This window comes from Fukomys damarensis, unplaced genomic scaffold (genome assembly GCF_012274545.1).
Source record: "Fukomys damarensis isolate Sample0158 unplaced genomic scaffold, DMR_v1.0_HiC HiC_scaffold_38, whole genome shotgun sequence".
Classification (NCBI taxonomy): Eukaryota; Metazoa; Chordata; class Mammalia; order Rodentia; family Bathyergidae; genus Fukomys; species Fukomys damarensis.
The window spans coordinates 31,805,565-31,819,573 of record NW_022900950.1 but is presented as its reverse complement, the minus strand read 5'-3'; the positions used below and the strand labels follow the sequence as shown (position 1 = coordinate 31,819,573).

The 14,009-nt window shown below is 32.6% G+C and overlaps 1 protein-coding gene across 5 annotated transcripts in view; it reads right to left on the bottom strand.

The window, feature by feature from the left end:
* Window positions 1–14,009, bottom strand: part of Pan3 (poly(A) specific ribonuclease subunit PAN3) — a 126,444-nt gene that overhangs the window by 61,105 nt on the left and 51,330 nt on the right. For 4 of the 5 annotated variants that reach the window (XM_010623842.3, XM_033759917.1, XM_010623841.3 and 1 more), the window contains one exon: window positions 7,913–8,060. In XM_010623842.3, the coding sequence (XP_010622144.1) occupies window positions 7,913–8,060 (148 nt within the window). Of the gene's footprint in view, window positions 1–7,912; window positions 8,061–14,009 lie in introns of those variants that run through there. The other variant, XM_033759918.1, reaches the window with a different exon arrangement.

Below are 14,009 nucleotides of genomic sequence, written 5' to 3'. Positions count from 1 at the left end.
TCCAGAAATTCTGCTACCTAAAAAATATTCACTGTATTCTGATTAAATACAATTATCACGGTAAATATGATTGAGCAAGAATCACCAAAAAAGACTATAAGAACTTTGAAGCAACACAACTATGAACTTTGGCAATAATTCAGTGCAAATACTGGTGAAGTCATAACGTTACAACAATTAAAATTATAAACTCCTAATATCCAAAAAGAATTCAGGTATACTGTTAAGATTTATTTTGCTAGCTGAATTAGTTACTATAGCTGGTTTGGTGATGTTTTAAAGGTAAAATACAGGAGGCGAGAGTAGGTTAAAAAAAATGGATACAAAAGATATAAATAAAATAATGCTTTAAAAATGTATATGTATGAGATTATCAGGATCAACTGTTATATTTTTGCATCTAAAGAAGACAGAAATATAGCCTAACTACTTAAAATAATGAAGTCCAAAGTTTGCAGAAACTTCCAGGCAATTTCCAGCTTGGTCCACTCATGCTCCTTCATGTTTTCCCCCTTTCTGCTGACTGGAGAGATGCTGAGCAGCCACTTGACCTGTGTCTCTAATAGGTAATGTGGAGAACAGCATGCAAGCCAATCTGACCTGCTGTTATAAAACCAACTGTAACAAAACCAAGAAGTGAATTTTTATCCTGTTTAGCAACTACATTTGGGATATAATTGTTTCAAGAGTTTAATCTATCACTATTTCACAAATAGTGGGCAGTAAGATTATGGCCCCATATTAACTATACCTTAGAAGGCAGTTAGTGACTAAAGCTAGTTACTAACATCCTACTGATCTATTATGTTTCCTCATGGGTACATTACCCCACCCTTCAAAGTGACTATTGGTTACAAGTTACTATTTTAGAAACACTTCTCTAAAATCTGTATAATCAATCGTATCTAAAATATGGAAAAGCATTTATGAAATTTTTAAAAATCTTATTTTAGAAAAACCCAGAGTAAACATTATCACCATATACATTCAGACCACATTAGAGTTTCTGCTAGCATTCATGACTAGGGTTTATATTCCTATGTGTGTCAAGGGGTTTCAATAGGGATACATCAGCAATTACTTTCCTTTCAACTAAGACCCCTACCACATGGCCTACTCTAGTCTGAAAGACAAAAAGAATGAGAAAAAAGGTGCCTTTTACTGTCAAGCTAAGAATCAAGGGATGAGAAACAGAAGTTAAGAAACAGAAGCTGAAATTCTGTGCATACCTATAGAATGAATACATTCCTAACTATGTAAGTAACACAAACATAGTGAATTTATTCACCAAATACTCTTTCCAATGAGTACCTACAATTCACTATCCATGGAGTGCTTAACCTATTTGGCTGAGGGAGGGAAAACAAAAAACAAAAAAGACTAAGAATCATAAATGTTCTTAGGTTTTAATTAATGTTCTTTCTGCCTTTCAGTTCATTCAGAACACTAGAACACAATCAGTCACCCCAGACTCTCCCACAAAAGTGGACATGTTGGGATGTTCTATTTACACAAACTAAGTCAAGTTCATACATAAAGCATTTAAAAATCTTTTTTATTTTATTTATTTTTTTGGTAACAGGAATTAAACTCTGGTTCTTGCGCTCGCAAGGCAGGCAGTGGAACCACTGAGCTAAATCCCTGGCCCTATAAAATGTTTTTAAAGTCTAACACAAACATCATATGTGTCTTCCCTTTTAACTATCTCTTATCACTCTGCATTTTTGTCTGTTTACTAACCTGTTTCTCCTATAGATCCACATATGGCTAACCAATGAAATTTTAGATTTGATAAAACTTTAAAAAATCACTGGTATTATCTTTTTCTTACAGAAATAAAGACTCTAAAACAGCAAAAACCAAGTGGTATGTGGAAAACCACACAGCTACTTCAGAAGAACTGGTACCATGTTCTAAAGACCTTTGAGTCATAATCCAATAGAAGTAGTCAAAAAGCCACACTAGTCATTGCTGCAGCTGCGGGTCACTGAATCCTTGAAAGGAAACCCTACCCATGCCCATAAAGTCCCTGTCCCCTAGTTATGGGAAAACATAGCCAAGATTGTGATTTAAACAGGGAGACACAATAGGAATTCTCAAACCTAAAAGGATAAATCATCCAGGGATACCCCAAACAGTAGAATGTTGTCCACTGGAGCTATTTAAGCCTTACCTGACAGGTCTCCAAGCCAGCTGCAGCAGCCACATCCCCCTCTGCGCCACAAATGTCTCACCTCAGTTTCCTGAAATTCCCAACTGGGACAGGAATACAGCCAGCTGGGCTTCTCAACCAGGTTACAATACTATCGGTCTACCATTGGCAACCTTCCCTGGGACATCACAAACTATAACCATTATACATGCATACACAAAGCAGCCCTTTCTAGGATGAGTTCAACATTACAGCACAATGGAAAGCTCCTCTTCAAAAGAAAAAAACCTTGGGGATCCCTGATCTTAGAGAAAAAATAATTAATTTTTCAAATTTATTTTCTAATGTGGAAAACACTTCTCAAACTAGAGCACCTTGAAAGTTTTGAGTGATTCTGGTGAATACACCTGAAAAACAAAGTAGTTACAAAAAACGGAAATATGCAATTTAAAAATAATACAAATGCTTTAAAACTGATTTTAAGAATGTTTTGGTACCTTACAACAAACAATGACTCTAGTTTTGATGGTGTTAAACTTTTAACATGTATATTTTAATTCCTCTTTGGCTATTATTCATCTGCATACTTGAGCATTTGCAATTTTTAAAAGTTCTTCAAAGATGTTTACGGAATTATTAAAGTTCACTGTTCTTAATAAATATCCACCAATTAAAAAATTATTTCCCAAGACAAAAATGAAGCTTTCTTAAATGAGTAATTACCACTTATGCCTAAATTTGTAACAGATGAGAAATGTCATGGTCCCTCCTTAAGGAATTTGTAATCTAGATTAATATCTAAAGTAATTTTAAGAATATTTTTATGCTAAACTACCTCTATTAATAGTAAGTACAAAAATAATTTGAAGAAGGCTGGGATTTAGCTCAGTGTTGCCACTGCCCACTTCTCAAGTGCAATCCCCACTATCAAAAAATAAATAAATAAATAAATAAATTGAAGAAATCAGTTTCGACTAAAATAACAAAATAAATTTGTGGTGGAATTATCCCACAGAATCCACTTAATGGTAGACTCTTAAAGAAAAATATCTTTACAGTCATATCTGCTTGGGACAGTGACACTGCCTATAATCCTGGCACGTAGGAGACTGAGGCAGGAGGACTGTCACATGTTCAAGACCAGCCTGGACTACACAATGAATTCAAGGCCAACCTAAATTACATAGTGAGACCCTGTCTCAAAAAAACAAAACCCCCTTTTTTAAAGGCGTTATATCCCATTCAACATGGTAGTATTTAAGAATTATATTACATATTTTTATAATTATACCACTTAACACAAAATAGCTTAAATGATGGCTTATAAAGCTTTTGTGCCATGAATGATTTGGCACAGAGCCTAAGATACACAACAGAACTGCAAATATGAGCTTAGGTATTCTGCAAAATCACATATTCATCCTACAGCAGTTACTTACTTTCCTAATGGAACACTCCTTAGCTGGATTATTAGAGCAATAATACAGCTCGACAGATATATCTGTGGGTTTAATTTAATCAACACTATTGTTCCAGTCCTTAAAGCTTATAAAAGTTCATGATTTTTGCCTGTATAATTTATTAATTTTACTATTTTCCCCAGTTTGCCTAATTCCCTCCTGTCTTTCACTCTTATAAATTTTATGGACACACATAAATATAAAACTAGCTTATAGAAGAAAAAGATTTAAAGGGCCCTCATATAGAAAATACTTTTATTTATTCCTTTCAAAAAAGAACTATGATTAGTGGATGGGAGGCAGAACAAACAGTTTAGCTCAGCTAAACACAGGATTTTCGTATTCATTCAAACAGGATGTATACCGGGCTGCCTTGGTTAGCTAGTGAATTCCTTATTATTGTAAATGACTAAGCAGTGACTAGATCACAATCTATCAGGAATACCACTTCACAGACTGGCACTATGAAACCTCAACATTTCCATCTAGATCAGTAACCAATGTGAGCGTATTACCTACACCAACTACTACACAATTTCAATGGATTAAACTCCATTTGCTCATCTCATATGAAATGTCATACTAATGATGAATCACAGATTTGTGTGTTTTTAGCAGAGAACTTTAAAACTGAAGATCTCCTTACCCAAATCCATCAACATTACAAGAATATTTTTAATGTCTACATTTATAAAATGTTTTAGTGTTCCTGAACAAGAATGATGAATATGTATTTCTCCCTTTCCTTTCCCTTCCCTTCCCTTCCCTCCCAGCCTCTCTTTTATTCCAAGGTAAAAATTAAAGTGAAGATACTGGCCAAATTTGTCTATCAATTTAGCACCATCATCCTCAGGATGATAACAGTAATTGCTCAGTATCTCCTAAGAATATAAAGATTTTCTTTAGGTTTTTTTTTTTTTTTCCTCTCAAAAAAATTACTAGGGCTGGATATGTGGCTGCCAAGCATGTACAAAACTCTGGGTTCAATCTCCAACACAGCAAAAATAAAAAACTATATAATAAAACCGATTATAAGTGAATACAATTCTTAATGCTACATTTAATACAATAATCATTCTTCTCTCTAGATCACGAGATTTCCTATAATTTAAGATAAAATATAACAAATTATCCAAAAACCTAAAATTTCATCTTGAAAGATTAGATATTTGAAAATGTTGAAGCCATTATTGTTCTTTTTCTCATTTATAAGTAAATGGTAACATTTTGAAAGTCAAAACAAAAACAAAAACAAAAACAAAAAGTCAAGAGTTCATTTTTTCTTCCCAAACATCCACACAATTAACCAGAGCAAGTGATGCTCAACTCCTGAATCTAATCTTGTGCATGAAACCACCAGGTGATATTTAAGCACACTAACCAGAAATGTTGTGTCTGTTGCCCACTTCTCTTAAAATCACTTTTAAACATACCACATTACCAACAATGTGGAACCAAAAGGTAACTAAATTAGGCAACTAAAGTAAAACTGTATTCTCAAATCAAAGAACTATTAAGAAAAATTCTGATGAAAAAGAATGATCAGTAATTCCCAAGATTAAATTTTTGTGGCACAAAAATTAAAGTATAAACTATTATTTCACATGCTTAGCATAGTCATAATTTCATTTCTAAAAATCTACCCAAAATATTTTTACTAAGCAAGTGCTACTGTGAAGATATATCTTCAGATTTCACATTATATGAAAGTATTTTTTCTATAACAAACTTGGAAAGTTAATTTTTGAAGTGCTATGAACCTCTATAAGATAGTAATAGACTAGAGAAAAATGAATATTTACAAATTAATATTGTCCATATAATTGTATGTGTTCTCAAAGACAATGAACCTCAACTATAGTACCAAGCCTTATTTATTCTTACTACGACTTAGGAATGTACAAAAAACAAACAAACAAACAAACAAAAACCTAAGTCCGGAGATACTTGATTTCTTAAATTAAAACAGAATAAAATCACTATGTGTACAACTCAATAAAAATTTAACATATTATATAATTTTCATGTCTTGTAAATCAAGTTAGCTATTAATAAATTCAAATAGCTTTTTCTATAATATTTTTCTTGCTTAATATTTATGAAAATAAAAACATGAATTTTTTTAAGTGATCAAAACAAATTTTAAAGAAGAAATATAATTCACTCAAGAGTCTCATTATACCAGGCATTACCTTTTGTTCTTTGTAATTTATGGAAACCCAAAATCTTAATGACCAGCTCAATTTTGCTCAAATATTTTTATTTACCAGAATATATATTTAAATATATAGTTTTTAATATATAAAGAAAATTACACTAGTTCACATAAGTGCCTAAGAATTTCAGGTTGTTTTTTTTTTCTTTTGAAAAAAATAGAAAGTTGACATACTTTCAATTTCAAGGATAACAGTTTGGAGGACAATCAAAATTAAACAAAAATTTATAAATGAAAATTATCAATGGATCACACCTACAGTAGATAAAATGTATTAAAGAAACACCATAATCTTATATATCCTATACCTAAAGTAACAACAAGAATCTTTTTCAGGCCTTGAAAAATAAAATTTATAAATAATAAATTATGGAAAATGTTGAAGGGGTAAAGTGTTTCTCTGAAAGGAAGGCAGACTTAATCTTTTTTTCCTTTGGTCATCTTCAGTGTTAAGCCATTAACTAAAGGGGAAAAATATAAAGAAATAATCAAGTCATTCTAGTACTTCTACAAAAATTTTTAGCTTAGCTGATTATCTGAATATTTCTGAAATAAAAGTTGCAAAGTACTCAAGAGTATATTTAGTATGCTACACTGCTTGATTTCTTATTGTTCCAGACAGTGATAACCTTTTATCATAAATAGGAAGTATAATGCTCATGTTAAGGTTAGGGTTCTCTAGAAGAATAGTTTTTCAGCTAATTAAATTTTAGAATTAAATAATTTTACCCTTTATTTAAATTGTAATGCCTAATTAGGACCACTGGAAGACCCTACAAACAAATTAATATTTACTGAAAAGCTTAAACAAATACCACAAGTATTCATGGAAAATTTTAAATGTTCTCAAAATCTAAAGTTTAACATTTTAAATTTCTGACTATTTAAAAAGGATTTGGGTTGAGGAGGCTGAGGCAACACAAGGCTGTGTAATTCAAGTACTGAATTATCCATGATATTTTATATGCTAAAACAGATGCTCTGTTCCATAATCATTTTTCTCTTATTCTTCTTAATTTAGCACTAGTAACAAAACCTTGCTGGATTAAGTTCTGACAGCAGGAAGAATTCTAGGATGATCTAGATAAATCTTTTGGTTTTGCTTTAGGGTGTGCATATTTAATTTTATTTCTGTTTTTTGGAATGTCGAAGGCCAAGTAATGACTTCCCAATACAGGTTCTAGAAACAATCTATGTGTGCAGCTCAAATACTTTACAGAATAACCGCCTAATACTTGCTATGAATTCAGTATGATTATCACTACCTTACTTTCCAAACAAGACACACAACAGTGGAGATGGGTGATGTAAATTATATAACACATTCTAATAGCTTTATATTAAAATTAATGTCTGTTATACAGCAGATACAAATTTTGCCTTAATTATTAAAATAAAAAGAGAAGACTTTAATAAAACCTGAGGTGTCTGAAAAGGGTCACTAGGGACTGTGCCTCAGAACCTTGAGTGTATGTCTTGCCTTTGTGGACATTCTTCTGCCATCATTGGAAGAAAATGATTGAAAAGTAATTCTCCCTACTACAGTGATCCCTAATCCAATACATTTCTTTCCTACTACTGTTTATAATAATTCACTCAATTTAAATTACTACTATAACATTTATAATAAAAAACTTGAATGGTATTACATCTAAAGATATATTTAAAATAATATAGAATTATTTCTTAGAAATCAAGAAAAAAAACGGAGGACTTTGAGTCATATATATACATCAGTATTCCCTCTATTTCTGGTGCCTTTACAAGAATTTTTGAGTGAAATAGCATGACTGACTTTAAATAATAAGGAAATACCAAGCTACAGGCAGGTATTTCTTCTGAACAACCATTTTCTCCTTTAAATTTATTCTGTGTTTTTAAAAAGTCAGATATATAATTTCATTCACAGTTTAATTTTGCTTTAAAATCCTTAACTACATGTTTGGCCCATGGTACCAAAGCCTAGAACATAAAACTCAATGTGTTCAAAAGTGAACCATTCAAGGACACAATTTCAGTTCTAATAAATAATGGTGCTGACAAATTTGATATCTGGAACTCAATGGAAATAGTTACTTAACTTACCTGGTGCTAATCCAGCAGTAGCAGGACTTCCCATGGATGGGTGAGAGAAAACTTGAGAGAAGGCAGACATATTTGACTGGGACACGTTACTCAGCCTAGAGGTTGATCCTCCTTTAGGAATAAACTCGCTTGCAGTAGGATTTGGTGTCTATTTAAAAATCAAATATAGTAAGTTAACACATTTAGGCCCCCAAAAGACATTAATCTACTAGTTGTTACTCCACAATGCTGTACTTACAGAATAAAATTATACTGAAATATTTGCAAGTCTTTGTTTTTTAGTCTTTTGATGTTGGTATAGTATACTTAAAAGAAATTAAATCAAATTTCAGAATTTTAATCTTTCATTTGCAGAATTTTAACCTTGGTGACATGTAAAAAATTTTTAAGCATGCATCTATTACCAAACCAACCCAACACATTATAGAGAACTGGAAGGTTGAAACTACTTCAAAACTGAGCAATAAATTTCAGATTTAGTAGCTTTGAATCATTTCTATCAGGATAAAAGTCAAAACAACCTTTCCTCCAAAATTGATCACTTTCTTGTTTTATGAACACAAGTATTTCCCCAATATGATGCCATGATTTTAGGTAACATAGGAAAGACAATTAAACACTTAAAAACAAGGCAAACATCTGGGAGGAATCAAGATAAGGGGGGAAAAAAGAAACTAATACAAAAGAGCCACCAATGCTTATGCAGTATCATGTGATTTGTTAGGTTTACAATACTTTACTACATGAAATAACACCAAAAAAAATTTTTTCACAGTGGTAGTATGATACAACTAATTTTACATTCAAGTGTAATACTAGACCATTTAGAGCATATATCCAATTTATAAAGTCTTATTTTTGTGTAAATTTCCATCAGTGATGAAAATTTTAAAATGGACTAATTGCCACACAATCAAGAACAACTTCCTTATCTATAAATTACATTTTAAATTGTCATATCAGAGTTCAAAACAGATTGGAAACAAACTAGATTTGGAAGCTAACAAGTCAACAGGCTAATCTACTTATCAACTCTGAAACAAATAATATTATCAGTAATGAGACAGCTAAACTGTTTTAACCAAGTTAAACACCATAATAAGGTATAAAAGAAGACTTCACCTGGGCTCAATTAAAATATCCTGAAAATACAGAGTGAAGCTCCTTTAGTACTACATCTAAGATATGAAATTCCTAAAAAGAAAAATCAAGCCCAAGCCAAAGGAAAAAACATTCCTTTTTATCACATGTAAGTGTATTTTTAAAAGATCATTCCAATTTTAAGGCTTTCCAAAATAATGGCATGTTGTTTAAGTGAAGAGCCAGTTGATTTCTAAGACACAAAATAAGCCACTGCATTTTAGTGATATAGCAATTGTGGTTATAAAGGAACAACTGGCATGACAAATACATTAGAGCTACTTATGTAACAATTAACCCTAAATCTGTCTTGCAAGTCAAGATAAAAACCATTTGGTATCATGGTAAGATCCCAAAAATGCCTAGGAGAGATGGGCATTTCAAGGTTACAAAACCACGAGGAAAAACAAAACTACACAGGAAAGTCATATACATGTATGACATTTTTAGTATATTCCTGAGAAATATTACCTTCTTACTTCCTACAGTTACAGTGAAAAATAAATTACTGATTTCCAAGTTGAGTTTCTCACATTACTTTGAAAGCCTCTTTTTGAGTGGCAGGGGTTACTAGGGATTGAACCTAGGGCAGTGGTGGGGAACCAATAGCACACATTGTTTGTCTTCTCAGACAAATGATGTTAATGTATGATATGAGTTGGTTGTAAACTATAACCTCAGTATTCAGCTTTAATTGCAGTGTTGGCACTTTGTGATAAATAAGTGGGTTCTGGGTTGCAGTTTGAGGACTCTTCTCTAAAAGGTGCTCCATCACTGACCTTGGGCCTACAAACCGAGCTATACCCCCAGGTCTTTTTCTTGAGACAGGTTTTACTAAATCACTAAGCTGCCCAATCAGGCCTTGCACTTGTGATCCTTCTGCCTCAACTTCCTAGAGTGCTGAGACCACAGACCTGCCCTATTATTGAAATTATCCCTTCGTGGGCTGGCTATGTAGAGCAGTAGGTCCTGAGTTCTATCCCCAGCACAACAAAATAAATAAACAAACAACTTCCAAACTACCTAGGTGTCTATGATTATCAAATTTTTATTTTGTATAAAATAGGCATATTCTATATGCCCATTTTATATTTAAAAATGCCTATTCATAATCTTAAAGCCTAATTTATATTCATATCTTAAACAGTGCTAAATGCGTATTTTTAAAAAATAAGTATTTATTGCAAACAGATGTTTGTCAGTAAACATAACTTTAAATTCTATATAAATTGCTCCACCAATTAAATCACCAAGTGATTTTATGTACTGTCTTTCAGAACAACATATTTCACAACATTTGGATATGTACCCTCTGGACATGAACATAATAAATCAAGACTCAACTTTCAATTTAAAAAGTGTTACAATCATCATTATTACATTATAAATGAGAGAAAATTTTAATCCAGACATCCCACTCAACCCAACTGACAATTAAAATGACCAATAAAGATATTTTAGTAATAGAATAATTTTGTATGAGGTTTTAAATCCAAGTTTAATACAAGCTTTTACATTGTATTATTCCATATAAACTGTTGTTCTTTCAGTTAAATTCGGTTTTTTTAACACTCTGGAAAATAAATTAAGGGATCAATGAACATTGCAAAAAATGTGGAACCATTAATATTTTAATTAGGTACAAAGACAGAAAGAGGTGCATATTGAATGAAAAAGGAACACAAGCTAATTATGTAATATTTCATTGCAAAAATAAAAGGTCTATGAAAAATAGCTCACAAGATGAAATGAATGACTAAGAAACATACTAACAGTCCTAAAAATTGTTCAGGGTTTTTTAATCACGTGAAAGTATAAATACCTTGCAGGGTACAGATTCTTCTTCTGAGATTCAACTTGTTTTATACTACTCCTAACGCTTAATGGCTTCATAAACTGACATCATTAATCTTTCTACTGAGTGAAACATGACCTCATAATTTTTTCGTAGCAGCTTTAGACATAATTAACATACAATAAACTGCACATTTTAACATGTGAACAAGCATAAGCTACCATCTAAATCAACTTAATGAGTATATCCATCATGCAGAGTTCCTTTTCTCTACCACAATGACTATCTCACTACCCTCCTGTCTCCAGGGAACCAATGATCAGCTGTCATTATAAATTAGTATGCACCTTTTAGAATTTTATATAAACAAATCATACACACATATGTAAATTTTTTGACTGGTTTCTTTTAGCATCAAGATTCATCCGTGTTATTACTTCTAACAGTTTATCTCTTGTTTGGGCCAGGGATTTGGCTCAGTGGTTCTGCTGCCAGCCTCGCAAGCCCAAGGGCTCGAGTTCTATCCCCAGTACAAAACAACAACAACAACAACAAAAAATATATCACTTGCTTTCAACTGTTGATTAGTATTCAACATCAATATACATTTAGGACAATTTATTTATACTGATTGTTTTCAGTGTATGTGCTAATGTTCTATTTCTCTGTTAAATACCTCACAGTGAGTGGCTTGGACACTTGGTATGTATGTATATATAATTTAACAAACTGGTAAACTCTTGCCAAAGCAGTTGCACTATTTTAATAAGTCTATCAGTGCTAACTAAATAAGAGACCAGTCCTCAGGATTTGTGCCTTTTTCACTTCAGATATTCTAATAGGTGTGTAGTAGTATCTCATTGTGGTTTAAATTTGCATTTCCCAAATGACTTGCCAATCCGTATCTTCTTTGAGGTATATCTATTCATATATTTTGAACACTTTCATTGAGTCTGTTTTCTGTCATAGAATTTGAGAGATCTTTATTTTTGTTTTTTGGGTTTTGGTTTTATTTTTTGGGGTTTTTTTTTTTGGTACCAGGGATCAAACTCAGGTCCTTGTGCTTGTGAGACAAGTGACAGACAGAGATCTTTATTTTGAATGAAGTTTTTTGTCACATACATGGTTTACAAATATTTTCTTTCCAGCTATGAGTTGTCGTTCCATCTTCTCTTCCAAGGATCTTAAATTCTTTTTTGTGGGCCTGTAAACCATGTTTTGGTGTTTAAGACATACTTACCTAACCAAAGTCACAGATACTTTCTTCTGTGTTTCTAGGTCTTATGATTTTATATTTTGCATTAAACCTATTATCCATTTTGAGTTCATTTTTGAATAGAATGTGAGGTATAGGTAAAACTTTTATATACATAAACATCCAATTATTCTAGTTCTAGCTGTTAAAAGAATCATTCTTTTCCCCCACTGGATAGATTTTGTTCCCTTATTAACATCAACTGCGTACTAGTGATTTAGTTTCTGGATGATTTCTCAACACTGATGAAAAAAACCAAATTGGCTTCATTACCGTAGCTTTACTCTATGTCAGGCAGTATAAGATACATCTTTTAAGTTGGGTTGGCATATACATCCTTTGTATTTTCATATGAATATAAGAAAAAGGTTATTAATTTCTATGCAGTCACCTGCCAGGATTTTAACTGGAATTCCACTGACTCTACATCAATTCTGGGAACACAGGCATTTTTAATAACTTTAAGTATCCATTTGCTTGGGCCTTTAATTTCTCTCAGGAATGTTTCATAGTTGTAAATGTACAGAATTTCTTACCTTTTGTCAGACTAATCCTTAAGTATTTATTTTTGATGTTACTATAAAGAGTATAATTCTAAAATTTCAATTTATGACTGTTATTATGTATGTATCAGTTGCCTATAGCTGCTGTAACAAACTAACACATTTAGTGGATTTAAACAGAGAAATTTATCTCCTTGCAGTTCTGGAGGCCAGACGTCTATAAAAGAGGTGCTGAGGTGCATATTCTCCAAAGACTCTGGAGCACAATTCATCCAGTATTTCTAGCTTCTAATGGCCACCAAGCATTCTTTGCTATTCTTTGGTTTGCAATGACATGACCAAAGCAGTATCTTCACAACAACTTCTCTGCATGTAATTACCCTGCCTCACTCTTCTGGGATTTTTTTGTTTTGTTTTATATTAAGGATTGGACCCAGGGCCTTTGCCTATGCTGTAACCCAAGCCCTATTTTTGTTTGGTTTGGTTTTGTTTTGAGACAGGGTCTCACTAAATTGCTAAGTTGTCCAGCCTAGGTTTGGACTTGCAATCCTCCTGCCTCAACCTCCCAGAGTGCTGGGATATAGGCATGTGCCATCACACTGGACTCTGCGTCACTCTAATAAGGACAAACATCATTGAATCTGGCTCACCTGATGAGTCAGAATGAATGATCTCAAGATCACTAACTGCATTTTCCAAGACCCCTTTTTCAACTAAGGTAAAGTTCACAGACTCTAGAGACTACAGCATGAACTTGACTTTTGGGGCACCACCATTCAGAACACACTGTAGAAATAATTTTGGCTAAGATCAAGTGAAATAAAATTGAGTCATGTGTAATGATTTTGTATTGTGGTACATATATAATTATGGCTCTGAAGAAAGACAATTTCACTTACTCCTTTTTCCAATCTGTAAGTCATTTTTTCCTTCTTCTTGCCTTAATGCACTAACCATACAACAACACAGTAAATTGAAGTAGTATAAGAAGATATCCTTATCTTACCTATGATATTTAGGGGAAAGCATTTCATTTTCCACCATTACGAATTTTAGCCATTGGTTTTTCAGAGATGTACTTTGTTATGGTAGGGATGTTCCTTTCTATTCCTAGTTTGCTGAGAGTTTTTATTAGGTATAGATGTTAGGTTTTGTCTGATGCATTCTATCTACTGAGATGGTCACACTGATTTTGCTTGGGCAGTACTATTTTCAACTAATTTTAAAATATTGAACCAATCTTAAATTAATGAGACAAGTTCCACTTCATGATATATTCCTTTATTTGCTAAAATTTTCAATTACTAAAAATCTGTGAAGAATTTTTACACTATGGGGGCTGGGGGTTTAGCTCAGTGGTTCTGCCACCTGCCTTGCAAACTCAAGGACCTGAGTTCAATCCCA